Source organism: Schistocerca gregaria, chromosome X (assembly GCF_023897955.1).
Source record: "Schistocerca gregaria isolate iqSchGreg1 chromosome X, iqSchGreg1.2, whole genome shotgun sequence".
In the NCBI taxonomy this organism is placed as follows: Eukaryota; Metazoa; Arthropoda; class Insecta; order Orthoptera; family Acrididae; genus Schistocerca; species Schistocerca gregaria.
The window spans coordinates 330,206,934-330,228,193 of record NC_064931.1 but is presented as its reverse complement, the minus strand read 5'-3'; the positions used below and the strand labels follow the sequence as shown (position 1 = coordinate 330,228,193).

The following is a 21,260-nucleotide window of genomic DNA, read 5'->3' as shown; positions in this document are numbered from 1 at the left end:
TGGTTGACAACTGCCAGATGGTCATTGGTGCATGTGATGTGCTGCAATACATTTCCGCAAAGCACCCCACACATGCTTGATGGAATTCAAGTCGGAGGAATGGGCAGGCTAGTTCATTCGCTGAATATCCTGTCATTGCAAGCACACCTCCACCTGTGCTGTTCAATGCGGTCATGCATTGCCATCCGTAAAAATGAAGCCAGGGCAGATTGTCTTTTTGATACACATGAGAAAGAAGTAAAGTGTCACAATAACATTGGCCAGTGAGCATACTGTGTTCAAAGATTTGGTGGTAGGTATGCCCAAGCAAAATTATGCCTCCCCACAACATGACACCTGAACCACCAAAATGATCATGTTCGACAATCTGGGACTTACCCTCATATGGCAAGAGGTGGGAACACAAAATGCACCCAGGAACATTGTCGAATATGATTTCTTGGTGGCCCAGATGTTATGTAGTGGAGAGGCATAATTTTGCATTTTTGTACTGATCTCCAAATGTTTGAACACAGTATACTCACTGATAAACATATTGTGACACTGTACTCTTTCTCTAGATGTATCATTTCAGGGGCCCACTCAACCTGACTTAATTTTTATGAATGACAGTGCACAACCAAATCTAACTACGCAGACTGTAAGCGGAGGGGCTCTTGTAACAATAGACTATGTGGTGAATGGACTGGCTTGTCCAGTCCCCCGATTTAAATCCCATCAAGCACATGCGAGCATTTTCGGGAGACATACTGCAGCATGTCCACATGCACTAACAGCTGTCCAGCAGTTGTTAACCATGCGGATGGAGGAATGAAATGCTCTACAACAAGAACTCATTACCAACCTTGTGGCCAGTTTGAAAACACTTTGCAGAGCATGCATTCCTATCCATGGTGATCTCGCACTCTATTAATAACCATGGGCCGTCTTTTATAATGTCAAGGAGACCATCATGAATATGTACGTACAACTTCAGTGTAATTTTTGTCTTTGAATAAAAGTGTCATTTCTATTCGTCTCATTGTGTATTTCTTTCAGTTATCTTCTGTACTATACTATAGTAGTTCTTTCTATGTATGGTCCAAGTTTCATCAGCTATGTTGCTTGGCAGTGACACACCATGCGAAAGTTATCTTCGTTCATAAGTTTTGCACATCAGTGTATTAATACAAGGACACACAGATGCACGCAATCCAGTGAGTCTCACAAGAGCTTCAGATGCTACTATTATTTTACAATAAATTTTAAAAGAACACTGTACCACTTTAAATTAAGGAAGTTTAATATTTACCTTTAGTCCAATATGGTATGTACAATCCCTTCCAGAATTCCTGCCTATAAGCTATCGAGTTGAATAATTTGCAAACCTGGGCACACCTGCAGAGATCTTTTGGGCTTAAATAGTGGAATATCTCAAGCCACATCTCTCGTGGCAAGATGAAGGTACCATCTGTAAATAAGTTACATGAAATAAGACTGTTGAATGTGTTAACAGAGATACAGCATCCTGTAAAGCATAACAGAATATTCCAACTCTATAGACATTTATTGACACGTCCACTGAAAACTGACAGAATCTCTCCAAAAATTGTAAAATGTGCCTTTCATTGTTTTCTAAGGATATAAGTTACAGCAATGGTATTACATCTACAGCCGTTTGACCAGTTATGACTTATACAAAATTTAAAAATACCTCATTTATCTGAAATTGGTATACAGAATGTGCAAGGGTATAAGAAAATTTTTACACTGCATGCCTCAATAGTAGTTATAATGCAGTTTCAGCTGTCCCTTATCATTATTGTAATGTGATTATTCTAATCATCATATTGTGAAGATCAGTCAAGTGAATACCACCCCTTATTTTATGTTGTTCTTTCCTTCCACAGAGAGGGGCACAACAAGAATAATGATTGTGATCCAAATTATGTTCAGCAGCCTCTTGTCAATATGCAAGTAAACTGATACTGATCCAATGCACTCTAATGGTACCAAACTTTAAGCACTCCTGAAACCATGTGACTTACTTATTTCATGTCTTCATAAACAGTTTCTCTCAGTTGCTCCAATTGTATGTAACCACTTACTGAAAAGTACAATTTTAATTTTTTATTCATTTAGAAGCAGATGCCAATGTGTGCACCAAGCTCCAATTCTGTCGAGCTCTGAAGAGATCTTGTGCAAAATTATTCAGATGAAAGTGTCCCACTGATCACTACTATTATTTGAAAAATAAATAAACAAAAGCAGGTTACAATGCTGTTATGCTGTTGCTATACAACACGAATAGTACTGCCGTTTATGACAGTTTCTAATGAACTATATCAAGTTACCTCTGTGTCTGATTATGTGTCTGTATCTGATACACTGTGCTCTGTCCTACCCATCAAGACATCTTCATCTCAGTGACAAATTAACACAATATCTTTTGCAGTATCTCAGTGAAAGCTTCTTGGAAACCTAAGTATGTGCAATTCACAACACATGTGAAGAACACATTTGTTTCCGCATGATTAATTGTTTTCAAATTTCTGCTAGTAACCAAAGAAAAGATTATAAGGTTCAAGATACATCATTCCAATGCACCTCAGACATGTTCCAGTAGTCTTCTTCAGCAGGGCACTGTTAATAAGTGATAGTCACGATACAGGAAGACTATGTTGTACATTGTGAGATGCAAACATTAAGATATTGTTGATATAATTCCAATTCATACTGAAGATTCAAATTGCAGAATTGGAAACAAGCCTTTATAAGCAGCACAGTAAAATAAGAAAATACTGCTACTGCATTATTGCCACATTCATATTCTGTAGGCAATACTTAACAGTTAAATTATATACTAAATGATGAGTATATATACACTGCTTCACTTCTAACAAACATGTACAGTGTGAATTAGCAAATTCTGCAGACTGAAGGGCTCAGGCTTTTGGTGAAGCTATAACAATACAGCCCACATAAATTTAAACTAATTGCCACAGCAAACAAATTTCACTCTTTTTGTATGAAGTTAAAATTGTTGTATGTAGATTAACATTGCCTGAAAAAATTTGGAAATGAGATTGATGACTACCTAACAATATATACATAATTTAAAAAAAAACCTAAGAAATTTGTAAAAATCTTCTCCAGGAGAATGGAGAAGCTCTCTTTAGTGGAAATTTATGCAACAATTCACATAATTCACAACTATTTGTTAATATACATGATGCACTCTTAAGTACTTTCACAGAAAAGTAGTGACAGGCTACTGTGTGGGTGTCAGGATATTACTTCCAGTTCACACAACATACTCTTAAAAAACACTTTCCACAGACAAGTACAACAAAAATTCAAGTAATATATGGTTCAAGTAGAGGTAATATCTTGCAGGAACCATCTACACCAAGGGTCTCCAAAATACACCCAGCAGGTTGCTTCTAGCCCACTAACGGATTTAATCTGGCCTCTGTTTGAGCAAAAGTTTTTTAAAGTAGCACGCAATTCTTGAGGAGAGACACTGAAAGATTTAGAAATGATAAAAATAGCTTTTGGAAGTCTTGTTAGATGAAGAATGACTATGGAAACTAGCTTCCTTGGCTGATGTCACTCTCCATTTGAATAAACTGAATAAAAACTTCACGTGGATGACAATATTATTTGTCACCTTTACATAAAGGGGCTGGACAAAAATACAGAAACATAAGAAACATAACACATCACCATGCCTCATATGATGTAGGAAAATGGTGGGCATTAAAACACCTTCCACTCATCATGGAATGGATAAATACAGGTCCTTTATGGTTTTCAAGGGAATCTTATACCATTCTGCCTACAAAATAGTGGCAAATTCAGGTTGTGATGATGGAGGTAGATAGCGATCACACACCCTTCTCTCCTAAGTTAACAACATAGGCTCAATATTATTGAGATCTGGTTACTGTGATGGCTAAGAAGATTCGACAATTCATCCTCATACTCACTAAACTTGTGGTATCATCCAGAGGTGATGCTGTGGTTAATATAGGTCTAGCTGGCAAGAGCCCTGCCCAGTTTGAAACCTCAGCTACAGCAATCACAAATATTGTCTAGGACCAATGAGCAGTTGAAATTCACACGAGCTTTTACTGTTCTTACTGTTGAACACTGTACCTCAAGAGAACAGTTTGTTATTTAGTGCACCAAGTGATGCTTTGTTAGTCAATGATAGTTGTAGATGATCAGGTACTCCTGTGGCAAAGGAAAGTAAATATTTTGTTCATTTAGGTAATAAAAGGAATTAATATTTCATGTGTTCTAATTTGATGAGCCTTCTCTCAGAGCAATCAAAGTACCCACAGCTGTGGCCGGATGAAAGTAATTTTCCCTGGTCATAACAAATGGCGACAATGATAGACGTTTAGGCAGCTGTGGGTACTTTGATTGCTCTGGGAGAAGGCTCATCCAATTAGAACACATCTCTTTTTCCTACGTTTTGTAGGTCTGTTTCTAGTTAGTTCTATTAGTGTGTATTCTCCTGTACTTCAAAAAGTACAAGTTGCCACAGGAAATGTCTTTAACCAAACCTGCACACTTTCAAGTGGAGCAGATAGAATGCTTGCTGCTCACTGTCACCCCATTGATTTCTTTACTAAAGAAGCAAGCAGCATTGCTGCCCGACGCTGCTCTGAAATTCTGCCCGTACCATAGCCAGGACGAAGAATGGTTTGACTACAGGTCATAATTAGAGGCACACTTTGCTATCCACAAAACAACAGGTACAGAGTCCAATGATTACTTCTTGTCCATTGTTGGCCCCGAAGTGTATCACCTCTGTATTCCACTCCATGGATAAACTGTTCCTGAGAAAGTCATGTACGATGATCTTGTGAAGCTGCTAAATGAATATTTTGACAGTCAAATCCATGTAGCAGCTGTACAGTTTGAATTTTTTCATCTGAAGCAGCAGCCTGCTCAAACAGTCAAACAGAGGACAGCAGAGCTCCATTATATGATTTGTTCAACTTGTGCCTTGAAAATAATGTGTTACAAATCAGTATTTCTGTGCTGTACGCTAATTTTTCTGAGTTGTATAATAAGTGCAAGGAGCTATCTGAACCACGTATAGAGAGGGCAAGAGACTTCGTAGCTCTCATCACTGTGAAAGACAATTCACAGCCATGACTTTCTCACACATGACATGTCCCTCATGCAATACATAGGCAAGTTGCCCGGGAACTACAGAGATAGCGAGACAATGGTGTTATCCAACCAAGCATTCCAATGGGCATCACCCTTGGTCATTCTGAAGAATCCTTCAGGTGGTTTACATTTGTGTGCAGACTAAGGCAACAGTAAAGCCCACAAACTGTGGTGGATTCTTTTCCTCTTCCCCATTTGGATTGATTGATGGACATACTGAGACAGGACAGATACTTTTCACAAATAGATTTGCGACAGGCATACATACAGTTACCTTTGGATGAACAGTCCAAGCAATATTTTGATACACACTCGCTAAGGTATGTTCCAGTTTCAAAGACAACTACTGCAATTTTTCAACAGTTCCTGGAACAATTACCAGCAGAAGTCCCTCCTTGTACAAACTATTTAGATGGTTCTGTGGTCATAAATCTGCCAAACATTTAGCAAATTCAGATTGTTTGTTTCAAGTTCTTTCAACTGCTGACTTAGAGCGCAACAAGGACATGTGCTCCTTCTTCCAGGAAGGATTGACCTATTTAGGTCACTTAATAAATGCAAAGGTTGTATCCCATTAAACTGCACTTACGGTTACAGACCTGGTAACACCCTGTAAGGGGGATCTAATCAATCATGAGGTGGCTCACCTATTATATAAAACATATTCCTAACTCTGCACAAAATGTTGCTCTGCTTAACCGAATGCGCCAGGAAAAAATGTTCCTTTTTGCGTGGCCCAAAGAATGCCAGAATGCATTTCAGCAACTGAAAGAGGCACTGTTCAGTCATATATGTTTGATTCACCTTGACCTAGTTCGTGATGCATCTTCTTGTGGGATCAAAGCGGTGCTCTTCCATAAAATTGGTTCTCCTGACAGCCCTATTGCTTTTGCCCCAAAAACTCTTAACAAAGTACAGTGTAACTACGGTCAGCTTGAAAAAGAGGTGCTTGGCTTTTTCTATGGTTTTACGAAATTCCACCAGTATTTGCACTGTCAGAAGTTTTATTTGCTGATAGATTGTTGGCCTTTGACAGCCTTGTTCAATACTGCCAAGCCTGTCCATCTCTGACGGGGCAAAAATTGCAACTTTGGGCTCTGATATTATCTGATCATCAGTATGAACTGTTGTGCAGGCCCACTGCCCAACATTCAAATGCTGACACATTGTCTTGGTGTTTGATTTGTTTGAGGAATCACGTTTTCGAATCAGTTCTTACGTTATTAAATGTCTTCATACTTTTCCTCTTTACTTTTGGCATGTTGCTGCAGAAATTGCTTCCGATGCAGTTCTTGAGGTCGTTTTGCAATACGTGAAACATGGATGGCCACGTACCTTGAAAGAAATTACCCATCCAGTGGCGTGACACTATTTGTGACTTCATCACCCACTTTCCGCACACTCGGGTGTTCTGATCCTGCATAGAGAGAGCAACAATGCATGGATTATATTCACCAAGGTCATAGGGAGCAAAGTTCGCACAAAGCAACTTGCCTACCTTCATTGCACGAGACTGGTTTGAATGGTTCTCAGAACGGAATAGGAAAAAAGTACTCACATCACAGGAAATTTTTTTTATTTTTCAATGTAGTCTCCTTGTAGATTAATGCATTTGGTTCAATGATGTTTCAGTGCCTTTATCCCATCTCGAAAATGAGTTTCCTCCAGGCCTGCACAATAGTGTCTACTCCAATGATCAATTCTTCATTTGAAGTGAGTCTTCGTCCATCAAGAAAAATTTTTAGTGGATGAAAGTCTGGACGAGATGGAACTCTGATAGAGGCATATCAGGTGAATAAGGTGTGTGTGGCAACAATTCATACCTTAGTTCATGTAATTTTGCCATAGCGATGGCACATGCATTCAGGCATACATTGTCTTGATGGAAGATGACTTTCTTCCTTGCTAAACCTGGCCTTTTTTCGCATATCTTTTATTGCAATTTGTCCAGGAGGTTAGCATAGTATTCTCCAGCAATTGTTTGCCCAGTGGGGATTTAATCTACAAACAGAATCCCCTTCGCATCCCAGAACACCGATGCCATGACTTTTCCCGCTGTAGGAATTGTCTTTGCTTTCTTTGGTGGCAGAGAATCAGCATGTTTCCACTGCTTTGACTGTTGGTTTGTCTCTGGGGTATAGTAGTGCACCCAGGTTTCATCTGTAGTCACTAACCAGAGCAAAAAATCTTGTTCGTTTCTCCTAAAACAGACCAAACATTGTTCCGATATGTACATTCTCATGTATTTTTGATCCAGTGTCAAGAGTCGCAGCACCCATCTTGCAGATAATTTTTTCATTTATAATTCTTCAGTTAAAATGTGATATATCCTTTCAGGTGACAACTGGCAAGAATGAGAAACTTCGTGCACTTTCAATCGGTGATCCTCCTTGACCATTTTGCGCACTTTTGCAATGATTTCTGGAGTAGTGACACATCTTGGCCGACCACTGCACAGATCATCATCTAAGCCCTCCCGGCCAAATTTAAATTCATTTGTCCACTTGGCAACAGTTGAATATGAAGAACAGAGTCCCCCAAGGTATTCCAGAAATCCGCGTGAATGTCCTTTGCTTTCAAACCTTTCTTTACAAAGTACTTAATCATTGTTCGAATCTCGATTTTTTTTCCATCTTTGCAAATCACTAGGTGGGAACAACAACACAGCCATATCACCACCACAGCTCTCTTCCAAGAACACTGACGTGGTACGTGTTTATAGGCAACAGTCCAATGAATATCATGTGAACAACTCGTTGCGCTAGTGCTGCCCTCTCGTGATGATTCCAAGAACTTCTCAAATCACCCTCATACATGGCAGGACATGGATACTCAGATTGAGTAAAAAACCATTTGTTGCAAAGTTTGTGCAGAAAATCAGTCAGCACTGCCGCAATGATGTTTAGAAAGACCAAGTCCATTCGGACCAAGGCAGCGCATTCAAATTGATTTCATTGATCCATTCTGGAACACATGATGGCTGTTGGTGGTTTTGTTTTGTTTTACTTCAAGTATGATATCAGCTCTGTCTTGTCTTGAAGGTCTTCCTGAGGTCACTGACTAATAATGGTATGAAATCCACGTCAGCCGATTTCCAACAGTTTTGTGCAAGTAATGGCATACACAATAAGACCACAGAATCTTTTCATCTGCAGTATGACAGTGAAGTTCATTCGACTGTTCAGCTCACATGGAAAAAATCATTCCTCCCACGCATGGGACCAGGCATTGACAATTGTGGCCATCTCTCCACCAGTTGCAGCCAGCAACATCCACTGTGGTGACAATGAAGGTGGACACTTCACTGCCACTGTTGCTGCTGATGTCTGTGGTCGTAACAACCCTGGAAGGTCATCACACTACCCTGGAAGATCTCCTCACTGTCCAGATGGCCACAGTGTCTGCATCTTTGTATGTGAGTAGTGCACCCTGGGTCTGGTTTTCTGGCCGATGTTTCTGGATCACCTTGTGGTGGATACCGGGGTGTGGGCACGGAGGTACCATCAGCCGCACTTACCCTCCCTGCTTCCTCATCTGCATTCAGCCCCTCCCCCATGCATTTGCCCTGTAAGACAACGTAGCAATGTACAAGTATTGTGGGGCCACATTGAAGTTGGCAATGTGAACTGATACCACATACATAAGAGAGCTCTCGCTGCAATCCACAACTAAGTATGGGAGGCCCTCCAGAAGACCACAACACCTCCTCAGCATAGCAGCACCCTCGTGGTGAGGTGAAGCAAGAGCTCTGCCCAGTTTGAGACCTCAGCTACAGCAGCCAACATCATTGTCTAGGATCAACAAATAGTTAAAATTCAGATGAACTTGCAGTGTTCCTACTGTCGAACATTTTATTCATGAAAACAGTTTGTTATTTAGTGCTTTGCTAGTCAATGAAAGTCTTAAATTATCAGGTACTCTTGTGGCAAAATAATGTGGTACAGTTAAGGAAATCTTTTATTCATTTATGTAATAAAGTGAACTAATATTTGCATGTGTTCTATTTTTATGTGCCATCTCACTGAGCAACAAAGAACACACACATGCACCTAGATGAAAATAGTTTCGCCTGATCACGACAAAACCAAATATAGACAACTGAGCTGTGTGAACTGGGGCCCTCATCAACTTTGAACACAGCATCATCACTGATGAATGCATATTGTAACATGTGATGGACTGGATCACGCAATACTTGCCACTACTACAGCTTTGCAGAATAACCATGGGGGCCATGGAATACCATGATATGGATGCTCAAATCATCACATAACACCTGCCAAGTTTCACTCTTGGCAGCAAGCACTACACGACTGAGATGGCATATGTCAAATGTAAACTCTGTCAGAAGTTAGAAACAGTGTTAAACAAGACTCAACTGATCAAATGACTTTCTTCCATTGCTCCATGGTCTCAGCACCATGTTTTCCTGTTATGGGCATTTGCATCATTGATGTGTGGTTTTGAAACTCCAGCTCACCCTGCAATTACAATGCATTACAGTGCTCTCTGTGTTGTTCTGGTGCTGACAGGGTTCACGAGTGCAAATACTTAGTTCTGCAGTGACTTTTGCAGCTGTTATCCTCTTATTTTTCATCACAATCCCCTCCAATGACCATCTATCATGATCACTTAACACACATTTTTATCTGTATTAGTAGATGCTGCTTTACTGCTTTCCCTGTATGCAGTATACATCTTCAACATGGTGTCTCTTGAAAGACTCAACACTTTGGCTAGCTTGGATGTGGAAGCACCCACCACATGAGCACCTTCAGTTTGCCCATGTTCAAATTCATTCCTACATAATACACTCACAACTCCACAAAACACTGTTCTGGCTATGGCTGACACTTGCTATGTATTGGGCGCACTGCACAGATACCACTTGGGGTCAAATAAAACAGTGCTACTTGCAGACTTGGCTAGCATCTACATTTTTGTTCAAACAGGCGTTTCTCACTGTCTTTCCATATTTTTCTTCAACCGCATGTTAAAGCATTCAGACAGAAACTGACACTTTTTTTTTAAAACACCTGACAAAATTTCCTCAAACTTCGTTATTTTTAGTTATTAAGAGGAGTACGTGATTCAAGTTTTGCTCTCTTGTTTGCAACTGAATTTCTTGGTGATCTGAAGAAAGAATCCTATATCAGGCTCACAGGTTTAAATGCTTATTCCAAAGAGTTCAAAGTTTTCCAGAACACCTTTCTTGTGAAGTGGAAGATGTTCAGGCAACACTGCAAGTGAAAATTATTAATCTGCAATCTGAGCAATCTGACAGCACCATGAAGAACACGTTTAATGAAAGAAGCCTTTTTCAATTTTATAAAATTCTTTAGGATAAAAACTATCCTAAGGCCAAAAAGTTTGCACGTGATTTGTTACCCATATTTGGTATTACCTAAATGTGTGAACAAACATTTTCTTTGCTTAAATTTACAAAATCTAAATATGGAAGTAGCCTGAGTGACAAACATTTGCAAGCTATTTTACTCTTACAACCAATGAAGTTAGAGCCACAGTATAAGAAATTTTTGGACTCAAAAGACAAATTTAACACTTCTCACTAACACCCAAACCTCCAGATATCAGACACTCAGATTGGTACCAATGTATGTTGATACAGTATTGACCAAAACTCTGGCTTAGTTTGTACTATGTGGTATCATCCAGCAGAATGCGTGTAAACGTTAATTAAAAGTAACATCAGAACTCTAGAGCACAGGAAAAGCATAACTGAGAGTACTAAGCTGAGAAGATTTGCTTGTAAATAGCCTTTTATTTGCTGACGATGCTGCATTTGTAGCACATACTCAAGATGATCTGAAAGAGCTTGTGGATAAATTCTCTACTGCATGCAAGCTCTTCTCCATGTCTATAAACACAAAGAAGACATTTGTCATGGCACAAGGATACACACATCCGCCTGTCATCAAACTGGACGGTTATTTGTCGAAGGTGGTCGATAAATTGTGTTATCTTGGTTCAATAATGACAAATCTCTCCCTGTACGACGAGATAAATGCACGGACAGGAAAGGCTGCCAGCACTTTTGGAAAGTTCTGCACATGAGCATGGGACAACAAACATCTTACATTGTCAACAAAAATACTTGTGTATCAATCATGTGTGCTGTGTACTCTCCTGTATGGAGCTGAGACATGGAAGTTGTATGCCAAAGAGGAACGAAAGCTCAACGCATTTCACCTGCACTGCTTACGGAGCATCTTGGAAATATCGTGGAAGGATCATGTGACAAATGATATGATTCTGTAAACTGAGAAACAACAAGAGTATCACTGCCACGCTCAAGCAACACCGCCTGCAGTCTTTAGGACATCTGCATCGTATGGACCACTCCCGTCTGCCCCGGCGCACATTACTCAGTGAAACAGCAGGAGCAGAGAGACCTCGTGGAAGACCTTCACTATGTTTTAGAGATTGCAGCAAGCACAATATGTGTGCATTTAATACTGACAGTGACAGTGGGAGCAACTCGCTGATAATCGCAGCAAATGAGGAAACTGACTACAGATGGAAGCAAGATGCACGACCAAGTATGGCTTAACAACTTAGCTGCAAAACGATTGCGCAGACATGAACTTACGATTAACCCTACTGTTGGAGCGACTCATATTTGCCTCGCTTGTGGGTGCCAAGACAGCTATCGCATCAGACTTCTGAGCCACCAGCAAAAATGTCTCCAGGATGCCACTTGAATCTTCCAACAGGAAACACCAGCCATATAATAGCTTCTCTGGGGAAGGTGGTAGAGCATTAGATCATCCTACCAAAGGTCCTGGGTGCAAAACCCCATGTGCTAATTTTTTTTACTGTATTATGCATGAAAGTGTTACATGGGGCAACATATTTATGACACATAAAAGGGGTGTTTGGAGTTTACAGAAACGTTCTCTTAGCTGTTTGCTTTTGCTTCCAAGATAAGATAAATATTAAATACATGATGTTCAAAAATCACTGCAAACATGACACACACACACACACACACACACACACACACACACACACACACACACACACAGTGCCATTCATTCAGAAACAAAGGCTTCACAATAATGGTTGCATACGAAGAAGTATGTGGAGAAAATTACTTTCACACACCATGCACATTTGATGAATCCAACATTTGCGCATCCACCCTTTAGATTGCACAATGAACACTTGTGCCTGAAACAGAACTTCGTTGAAGTTCCAAAGGGTCTGGATTCATCAACCAGTTCCGCCATTACTGATTGTATGTGGGGGACTGCAGCTTAAGATTATTCCGTTGTTGCAGACTAATCTCTTCTGAATAATATCAAGCTGCATCAGGCATTTTATGAACCATATGCTCCTACATTCAGTAGAAATGATGATTAAGGCATTGACAAATGGAGATTGTGTTTGCTGGAATTATGTGAATTGTAATTTTGTCTTTTAGTACATTATTTTTGTACGTGCACGTCAGGAAGAACACTAGCGTCTTTGTGGAGCCTGTAAGAACCCAGTATTAGCAGAAGTTTCTCTTCACTGATTTGTTCCACTACCGCTTCTTGTAGAAATGTCCTGAACAATTCTTTGGTCATTTTGCCGGAAGAGTGAGAGTGGACGATTATTTGGTGCTGGGAATATGGAACAATGTGTATGAGTATTAAAGGAATGAAGCTCTTGAAGGACAACAAACAGCTTTGGAGCAAGTTTGCCCATCTGTGAAAGCAATGAAATAACTGTGTACGTATGGGTTGTCGCATGAATGAACTGTACAACCCCTACAATATCTTCAGCACCTCCAGTTGCAAGAGTGCGCCCAATTTCGTCAGATTTTAGATATTTGTGTGTCTGTAGGCTCTCATATGTGCATGAGCTGCTTGTTGTCTGTCCCCGATCATTTTCTGGATATCGTTTCTGCTGTGGTACATTTTCACTGTAACAGAAGATTTGATTTTATGGCTTACAATATTGTTACTGCAAGACACAACTGTCACTGGCGTCAAATCTGGGGAAATTTAACTGTCTTGCTTTTGTTTTTGTCCACAATATGATGTCTACATCGTGAACATGAACATATCCATCTTCTGGCTATGGTATTTGAATGTCTCCATCACATGCACTGTAATTTGTTTGTACTTCTCAACAGACATTAACTCTCCACTTTCCCACTGCAGTTTCCATTCATCCAACATACACCGTGCAGGATATCTAGTGTGAAATCTGTTTTTCATTGCAGACATCCTGTGATGTGCCAATGTTTGGGTTGCCTTCGGTTGCTTTTTGCCGTTAAGCCGATATTCAAGCACTTCAATTTTCTCGTTTCTTGAGTAAAATACTACCCTTTTCTACTTATGTCGTATTCCATCATTTCCTTTGCTTGAGGGCCCTTCTGATGACTATATCAAAGATGTCAACTCTAATCCATTCACTTTGGCACAAACCTGGTGTGCGCTCCTCGATATCTAATGTTTCCTCTTTGGTGAAATTCGACACATTCCACTGATCAATTATATCAAATAGGAATGCTGCACGCTTTCTCTCATCTTTGTTATTTCTGTTGTTGTAAATAACAGTCACTATGCAACAGTTTGATAAGAATGTCAATAGTGTTCCACAGATTCATGCCACACAACAACAGTACTTGTAGCGTGCAGACTGGATAGTAACTGCCGACTCATTTGTCTGTATGTGCACAAATACGAGACTCTAGCCATAACACGCACATCTGATATTATTATTATTATTATTATTATTCTTTCTTTCTTTTCTCAGACGTAATGCCTGGCCAAAAATTGAAAGTGACGGGGACCTTGATCAAGCGTGACTTCCATTTAACTATACGGTATATGTTATATAGCATTTAGGAACTTTCGGGTAAATGAACATGTATCAATAATTACGGATTTCTGTAGTTGTATATATAAGTTTGGATGTAGCTGTATTGCATTGATGTACTGGTGGATATTGTGTGGTATGACTCCTGTAGTTGATAGTATAATTGGTATAATGTCAACTTTATCCTGATGCCACATATCCATGACTTCCTCAGCCAGTTGCATGTATTTTTCAATTTTTTCTCCTGTTTTCTTTTGTATATTTGTTGTATTGGGTATGGATATTTCGATTAGTTGTGTTAATTTCTTCTTTTTATTGGTGAGTGTGATGTCAGGTTTGTTATGTGGTGTTGTTTTATCTGTTATAATGGTTCTGTTCCAGTATAATTTGTATTCATCATTCTCCAGTACATTTTGTGGTGAATACTTGTGTGTGGGAACGTGTTGTTATATAAGTTTATGTTGTAAGGCAAGCTGTTGATGTATTATTTTTGCTACATTGTCATGTCTCTTTGGGTATTCTGTATTTGCTAGTATTTTACATCCACTTGTGATGTGATCTACTGTTTCTATTTGTTGTTTGCAAAGTCTGCATTTACCTGTTGTGGTATTGGGATCTTTAATAATATGCTTGCTGTAATATCTGGTGTTTATTGTTTGATCCTGTATTGCAATCATGAATCCTTCCGTCTCACTGTATATATTGCCTTTTGTTAGCCATGTGTTGGATGCGACTTGATCAATGTGTGGCTGTGTTAGATGATACGGGTGTTTGCCATGTAGTGTTTTCTTTTTACAATTTACTTTCTTCGTATCTGTTGATGTTATGTGATCTAAAGGGTTGTAGAAGTGGTTATGAAATTGCAGTGGTGTAGCCGATGTATTTATATGAGTGACTGCTTTGTGTATTTTGCTAGTTTCTGCTCGTTCTAGAAAGAATTTTCTTAAATTGTCTACCTGTCCATAATGTAGGTTTTTTATGACGATAAATCCCCTTCCTCCTTCCTTTCTGCTTAATATGAATCTTTCTGTTGCTGAATGTATGTGATGTATTCTATATTTGTGGCATTGTGATCGTGTAAGTGTATTGAGTGCTTCTAGGTGTTTGTTCCTCCATTTCACTACTCCAAATGAGTAGGTCAATATTGGTATAGCATAAGTATTTATAGCTTTTGTCTAGTTTCTTGCTGTCAATTCTATTTTCAGTATTTTTGTTAGTCTTTGTCTATATTTTTCTTTTAGTTCTTTTTTAATATTTATATTATGTATTCCTATTTTATGTCTGTATCCTAGATATTTATAGGCATCTGTTTTTTCCATCGCTTCTATGCAGTCGCTTTGGTTATCCAATATGTAATCTTCTTGTTTAGTGTGTTTTCCCTTGAGTATGCTATTTTTCTTACATTTGTCTGTTCCAAAAACCATATTTATATCATTGCTGAATACTTCTGTTATCTTTAGTAATTGGTTGAGTTGTTGATTTGTTGCTGCCAGTAGTTTTAGATCATCCATGTATAGTTGTAACTCTTCTATAGTTGTGTTTTCATTTATTTTGTTGTGTATGATTGTGTTGATAGTTTTTATTTGTGTGTGTGTGTGTGTGTGTGTGTGTGTGTGTGTGTGTGTGTGTGTGTGTGTCCTTTTTTCCCCTTAAGGTGAGTCTTTCCGCTCCCGGGATTGGAATGACTCCTTACCTTCTCCCTTAAAACCCACATCCTTTCATCTTTCCCTCTCCTTCCCTCTTTCCTGAAGAAGCAACCGTTGGTTGCGAAAGCTTGAATTTTATGTGTATGTTTGTGTTTGTTTGTGTGTCTATCGACCTACCAGCGCTTTTGTTTGGTAAGTCACATCATCTTTGTTTTTAGATATGTTAAATAATTTAGTTAGATGTGAATGTGTTGAGGTGAACTTCTTTAGCCAGAAATTTGCTATTTTATCTTTTCCAGGGGCTTTCCAATTGTGAGTAGAATTAATTGCTTTGGTGACTTCATGTTGCAAAATTATCACTTCAGGCATTTGTGGTATCATCTTGTATGTATCTGTTTCTGCTTGTATCCACCGTTATGTTGTACCTGGTTTGACCATATGTTGCTCCAGAAGTGTTCCATGTCTGTTATGTTTGGTGGATTGTCTATTTTAATGTGTGTGTTATCAATTGTCTGGTAAAATTTCTTTTGGTTTGTGTTGAATGCTTGGTTTTGTTTCCTTCTATTTTCACTTTTTTTGTATCTTCTAAGTCATTTGGCCAATGCTTGTAATTTCTGCTTCTTTTCATCTAATTTCTCTATCACTTCTTGTTGTGAGATTTTAGCTAACCTTTTTCGTCCCCCCCCCCCCCCCCCCCCTCCAGACATTTCATTTCTTATAAATTGTGTTAGCTGTCCGATGTCTTTTCTCAGTTTTTCTATTCTGATCTGTAGCCTGTGTTGCCACCGTGGTTTTGTGGGTTTCTTCTGTGTGTTGGTTGGCTCTGGTCTCTGCCTAGTGTGTATATTTAGTGTAGTGAGTGCTCCTATATAAACCAGTAGTTGTAACTCTTCCATAGTTGTGTTTTCATTTATTTTGTTGTGTATGATTGTGTTGATAGTTTTTATTGTTGTTTCGACTTGTGGGTTATTTGGCGGTCTATGCAAGAATGGTCTAATGTCTGTGTTTGTGTCTTTGTATTCTACATATGTCAGCTGAAATTTTTCTTCTATATCTAACATGTGTGTCACTTCGTGTTCTATTTGTACTTCTTCTGGTGGCAGTCTTAAGATTTCGTTTTCCTCTGATTGTTTAATTGATGTGTGTTGTTCTTCATTTGTTTGCTCTGGGATGTTTGAGTCCATTACTGTACTTTCTTCTTCTTCCGATTGCACATTATTTTGTTCCAGTATTTGTTGTGCTTGTTGTTTGATGTTTTCTAATTATGACTGGGGTATCCTGTTATTTTTGATTATTACACGGATCTCATCAGCTAGTCGTTGTTCTGTAAAAAATTTTAATTCTGGGTATCTGATAATAAATGTTGTGTATACTGGTCTTCTGTATCCAGTTGTGTTGGTTCCTAGGTTTGTTGCTTGGTAATAACAGAACATGAGGTGTCGATTAACTTCATCTGACCATCTCATTCTCTGTCTTTGTTTTCCTTCTAGGGTGGTTGCAGGAAGCATATCCTGCGAAACACCTCTATTTGGATTTAAATCATTTTCCAGTTGGCTAGCAGTGTCGTTACCATTGTGGGCGGGCATAGGGTTCAAACGTCGTCCCCGACCATGATGGCACTTGTCCGAGGCTTCTTTAGTTCTGTCCTGAATCAACTAATCACACTAAAAGAGGGGTTAGCCCTATTAGTGGTTTGTTCTTTTCATCTCCTTCTACGACTGGCAGAACATCCCGGAGGCCTATTCTTTTCCTGGGCCTCCACGGGGTTGTTATTATTATTATTATTATTATTATTATTGATATTTTCGCACTTGTGGTGCATTTTTTGTGTTTTTGTGGTTTTAGGGCGCAAAACTGCTACAGTCATTAGTGCCGGTCTGTGACTTAGTAACAGGTAAAAAACGAAACTGGAACCCAGCAGTAACGGGAGCGAAACTCGAAAAAGTGGGGAAACCAAAAACAGAAGGAAAGCTTAAGAACCACTATAGAATGGAGGTTGTTTGTCCCCAAAAAGAGCTTCAAATGACTGACGTCATCTCGTTGGCACTAATGAACTCAAGTACGCGATTGGCTGAGCGCATGTCATCTGCTAAAATGGAAGATACATCAGGCGACAGCTGTAGACGGGCGCGTAACGGAGTAAAATATGGGAACTCAAGTAAAAGGTGTCTCACCATCCACAGTTGAGAGTAGTGGGGACAGAGTGGGGGAGGATCACCACTTAAAAGATGTCGATGGCTAAAAAGACAGTGCCCAATCCGGAGTCTAGTTAAAATTACCTCTTCCCGATGACGAGTTCGGGAGGAAGAGGGCCATAGACATGGGTTCACAGGTAGACGCCGTGTTTCTTGACTTCCACAAGGTGTTTGATACAGTTCCCCACAGTCATTTAACGAACAAAGTAAGAGCATATGGATTGAGGAGTACCTAGATAACAGAACGCAGCATGTCATTCTCAATGGAGAGAAGTCTTCCGAAGTAAGAGTGATTTCAGGTGTGCTGCAGGGGAGTGTCATATGACCGTTGCTATTCACAATATACATAAATGACCTGGCGGATGACATCGGAAGTTCACTGAAGCTTTTTGCAGATGATGCTGTGGTGTATCGAAAGGTTGTAACAATGGAAAATTGTACTGAAATGCAGGAGGATCTGCAGCGAATTGACACATGGTGCAGGGAATGGCAATTGAATCTCAATGTAGACAAGTGTAATGTGCTGCGAATACATAGAAAGATAGATCCCTTATCATTTAGCTACAAAAAAGAAGGTCAGCAACTGGAAGCAGTTAATTCCATAAATTATCTGGGAGTACGCATTAGGAGTGATTTAAAACGGAATGATCATATAAAGTTGATCGTCAGTAAAGCAGATGCCAGACAGATTCATTGGAAGAATCCTAAGGAAATGCAATCCAAAAACAGAGGAAGTAGGTTACAGAACACTTGTTCGCCCACTGCTTGAATACTGCTCAGCAGTGTGCAATCCGTACCAGATAGGGTTGATAGAAGAGATAGAGAAGATCCAATGGAGAGCAGCGCACTTCGTTACAGGATCCTTTAGTAATCGCGAAAGCATTACAGAGATGATAGATAAACTCCAGTGGAAGACTCTGCAGGAGAGACGCTCAGTAGCTCGGTACGGGCTTTTGTTAAAGTTTTGAGAACATACCTTCACCGAAGAGTGGAGCAGTATATTGCTCCCTCCTACGTATATCTCGCGAAGAGACCATGAGGATAAAATCAGAGAAATTAGAGCCCACACAGAAGCATACCAACAATCCTTCTTTCCACGAGCAATACGGGACAGGAATAGAAGGGAGATCCGATAGAGGTACTCAGGGTATCCTATGCCACACACCGTCAGGTGGCTTGCGGAGTATGGATGTAGATGTAGATGTAGATACCAACAAGTCCTGGGATCCAGAGAAACACCACAGAGATGGCCCCCAAGTGGAGGCAGTCCTGAATCCGGTGGACCAGAGGTGGACAGGGTAGAGAGCTGTGAGACTGAGAAGAGAGCTGAGAGACTCTGAGCAGATAACATACTGTATCCGCTGATGGCGACGGATGTATTGGACAGCCTGGAGAACAGCGTAAAGCTCCGCAGTATATACCGAACACTGGTCAGGAAGCCGAAACCGATTTGGGGTGTCGCCAACAATATAGGCACTCCCAACACCAAACGATGTTTTGGAGCCATTAGTGTAAATAAATGTGGCATCCTTCATTTGTGTGCATAGAGCAGCAAATGCCTGACGATAAACAAGAGAAGGGGTACCATCCTTGTGAAACTGACAAAGGTCATGGAGCAGGCAGGTCCGGGGCCGGAGCCACGGCAGTGCTGTACCCCAAGTTGTCAAGAAAGTTTTAGGAAAGTGGAAGGAATGAGAATGGAGCAGTTGACGGAAGCGGACTCCCGGTGGTAGTAGGGAGGAAGGGCGGCCTGTATACCCTAAATCCAAGGAAGCGTCGAAAAAAATGTCATGGGCCGGATTAGCAGGCATGCAAGACAGATGGCTAGCATAACGACTCAGGAGGACAGCTTGCCGATTGGACAGCGGAGGTTCAGCAGTCTCTGCATAATTGCTTTCCACAGGGTGGGTGTAAAAAGCTCCCGACACTAAACGTAATCCACGGTGGTGGATAGAATCGAGACGCCAAAGAATAGATGGCAGAGGAGAGGAATAAACTATGCTTCCACAGTCCAATTTCGAGCGCACTAAGGCATGATAGAGGCGGAGAACAACAACTCGGTCCACTCCTCAGGAGGTGCCATTTAGGACATGGGGGGTGTAGAGGGATCACAGACAGCGAGCCGAAAGATAGGAAATGTGGGAGGACCAGCACAGTTTTCTGTCAAACGTAAGACCCAAGAATTTAGCGACGCCCACGAACGTAAGGTTGACAGGTCCTAGATGTAAGGAATGCGGAAGAAACTCCGTATGACGCCAAAAATTAACACAAACGGTCTTACTGGGAGAAAAGTGCAAGCCGGTTTCGATGCTCCAAGAGTGGAGGTGATCGAGACATACTTGAAGACGTCATCCAAGAAGGCTGGTCTGTTGAGAGCTGTAGTAGATTGCAAAATTGTCCACAAAGAGGGAGCCCGAGACATCAGGAAGGAGACAATCCATAATTGGATTTATGGCAATGGCAAACAGTACAACACTTAGCATGGAGCCGTGGGGTACCCCATTTTCTTGGGAGAAAGCATGGGAGAGAGTAGTGTTCACCCGCACTTTAAATGGGCGCTCTGCCATAAATTCACGAAGAAAAAGGGGCAACCGACCTCGAAAGCCCCAAGAGAACAGTGTGCGTATGCTCTCTCCAGATCAAAAACTATTGCTACTGTTTGGCATTTCCTGAGAAAATTGTTCATGATATAAGTGGAGAGAGCAACAAGATGGTCAACTGCAGAACGATGCTTTTGGAAACCACATTGGACAGGTGTTAAAAGACTGGGGGACTCCAGCCACCAGGCTAAACGGCACCATACGCTCCAAAACCTTAAATACACTACTCGTGAGAGAAATGGGGCGATAGCTAGAGGGGAAATGTTTGTCCTTTCCAGGTTTCGGAACAGGAACGACAATAGCTTCCCGCCATCGTCTGGGAAAAGTACTGTCGGTCCAAATTCGATTATAAAGACAAAGGAGGTAACACAGACTATGATATGATAAATGCAGCAACATTTGGATGTGGATACCATTCGGTCCTGGGGCGGAAGAGTGAGAAGAAGAGAGTGCATGGTGGCGTTCCTGCATGGAGGAAACAGTATTCTAGTTTTCGTGATTTTGAGAGGAGAAAGCAAGAGGTTGCACTTCCGCTGGACGTTTCTTCGGGAGAAACACTGGTGGGTAATTTGAAGAACTCGAAATCTCAGCAAAAACTTGCGACAGGGTCCACTAATGTAACATGCGCGACAGTGAGCCCGGAGACCGGGTAGAAACTAGGCGCGCCAGATAACTGTCGAATCCGACTCCAAACTTCCGAGGAGGGAGTGAAGGCGTTAAATGAGCTAGTAAAGAAGTCCCAGATTGCATTCTTGCTATCGCGGATGACACGACGACATCGTGCATGGAACTGCTTATAGTGGATACAGTTGGCCAAAGTAGGA

General features: G+C 40.6%; 1 protein-coding gene across 1 annotated transcript in view; it reads right to left on the bottom strand.

Moving 5' to 3' along the window:
- LOC126298871 (F-box/LRR-repeat protein 5-like) overlaps positions 1-21,260 on the bottom strand; it is a 103,819-nt gene that overhangs the window by 25,713 nt on the left and 56,846 nt on the right. The window contains exon 3 of the mRNA XM_049990386.1: positions 1,292-1,450. Within this exon, the coding sequence (XP_049846343.1) occupies positions 1,292-1,450 (159 nt within the window). The remainder of the gene's footprint in view (positions 1-1,291; positions 1,451-21,260) is intronic.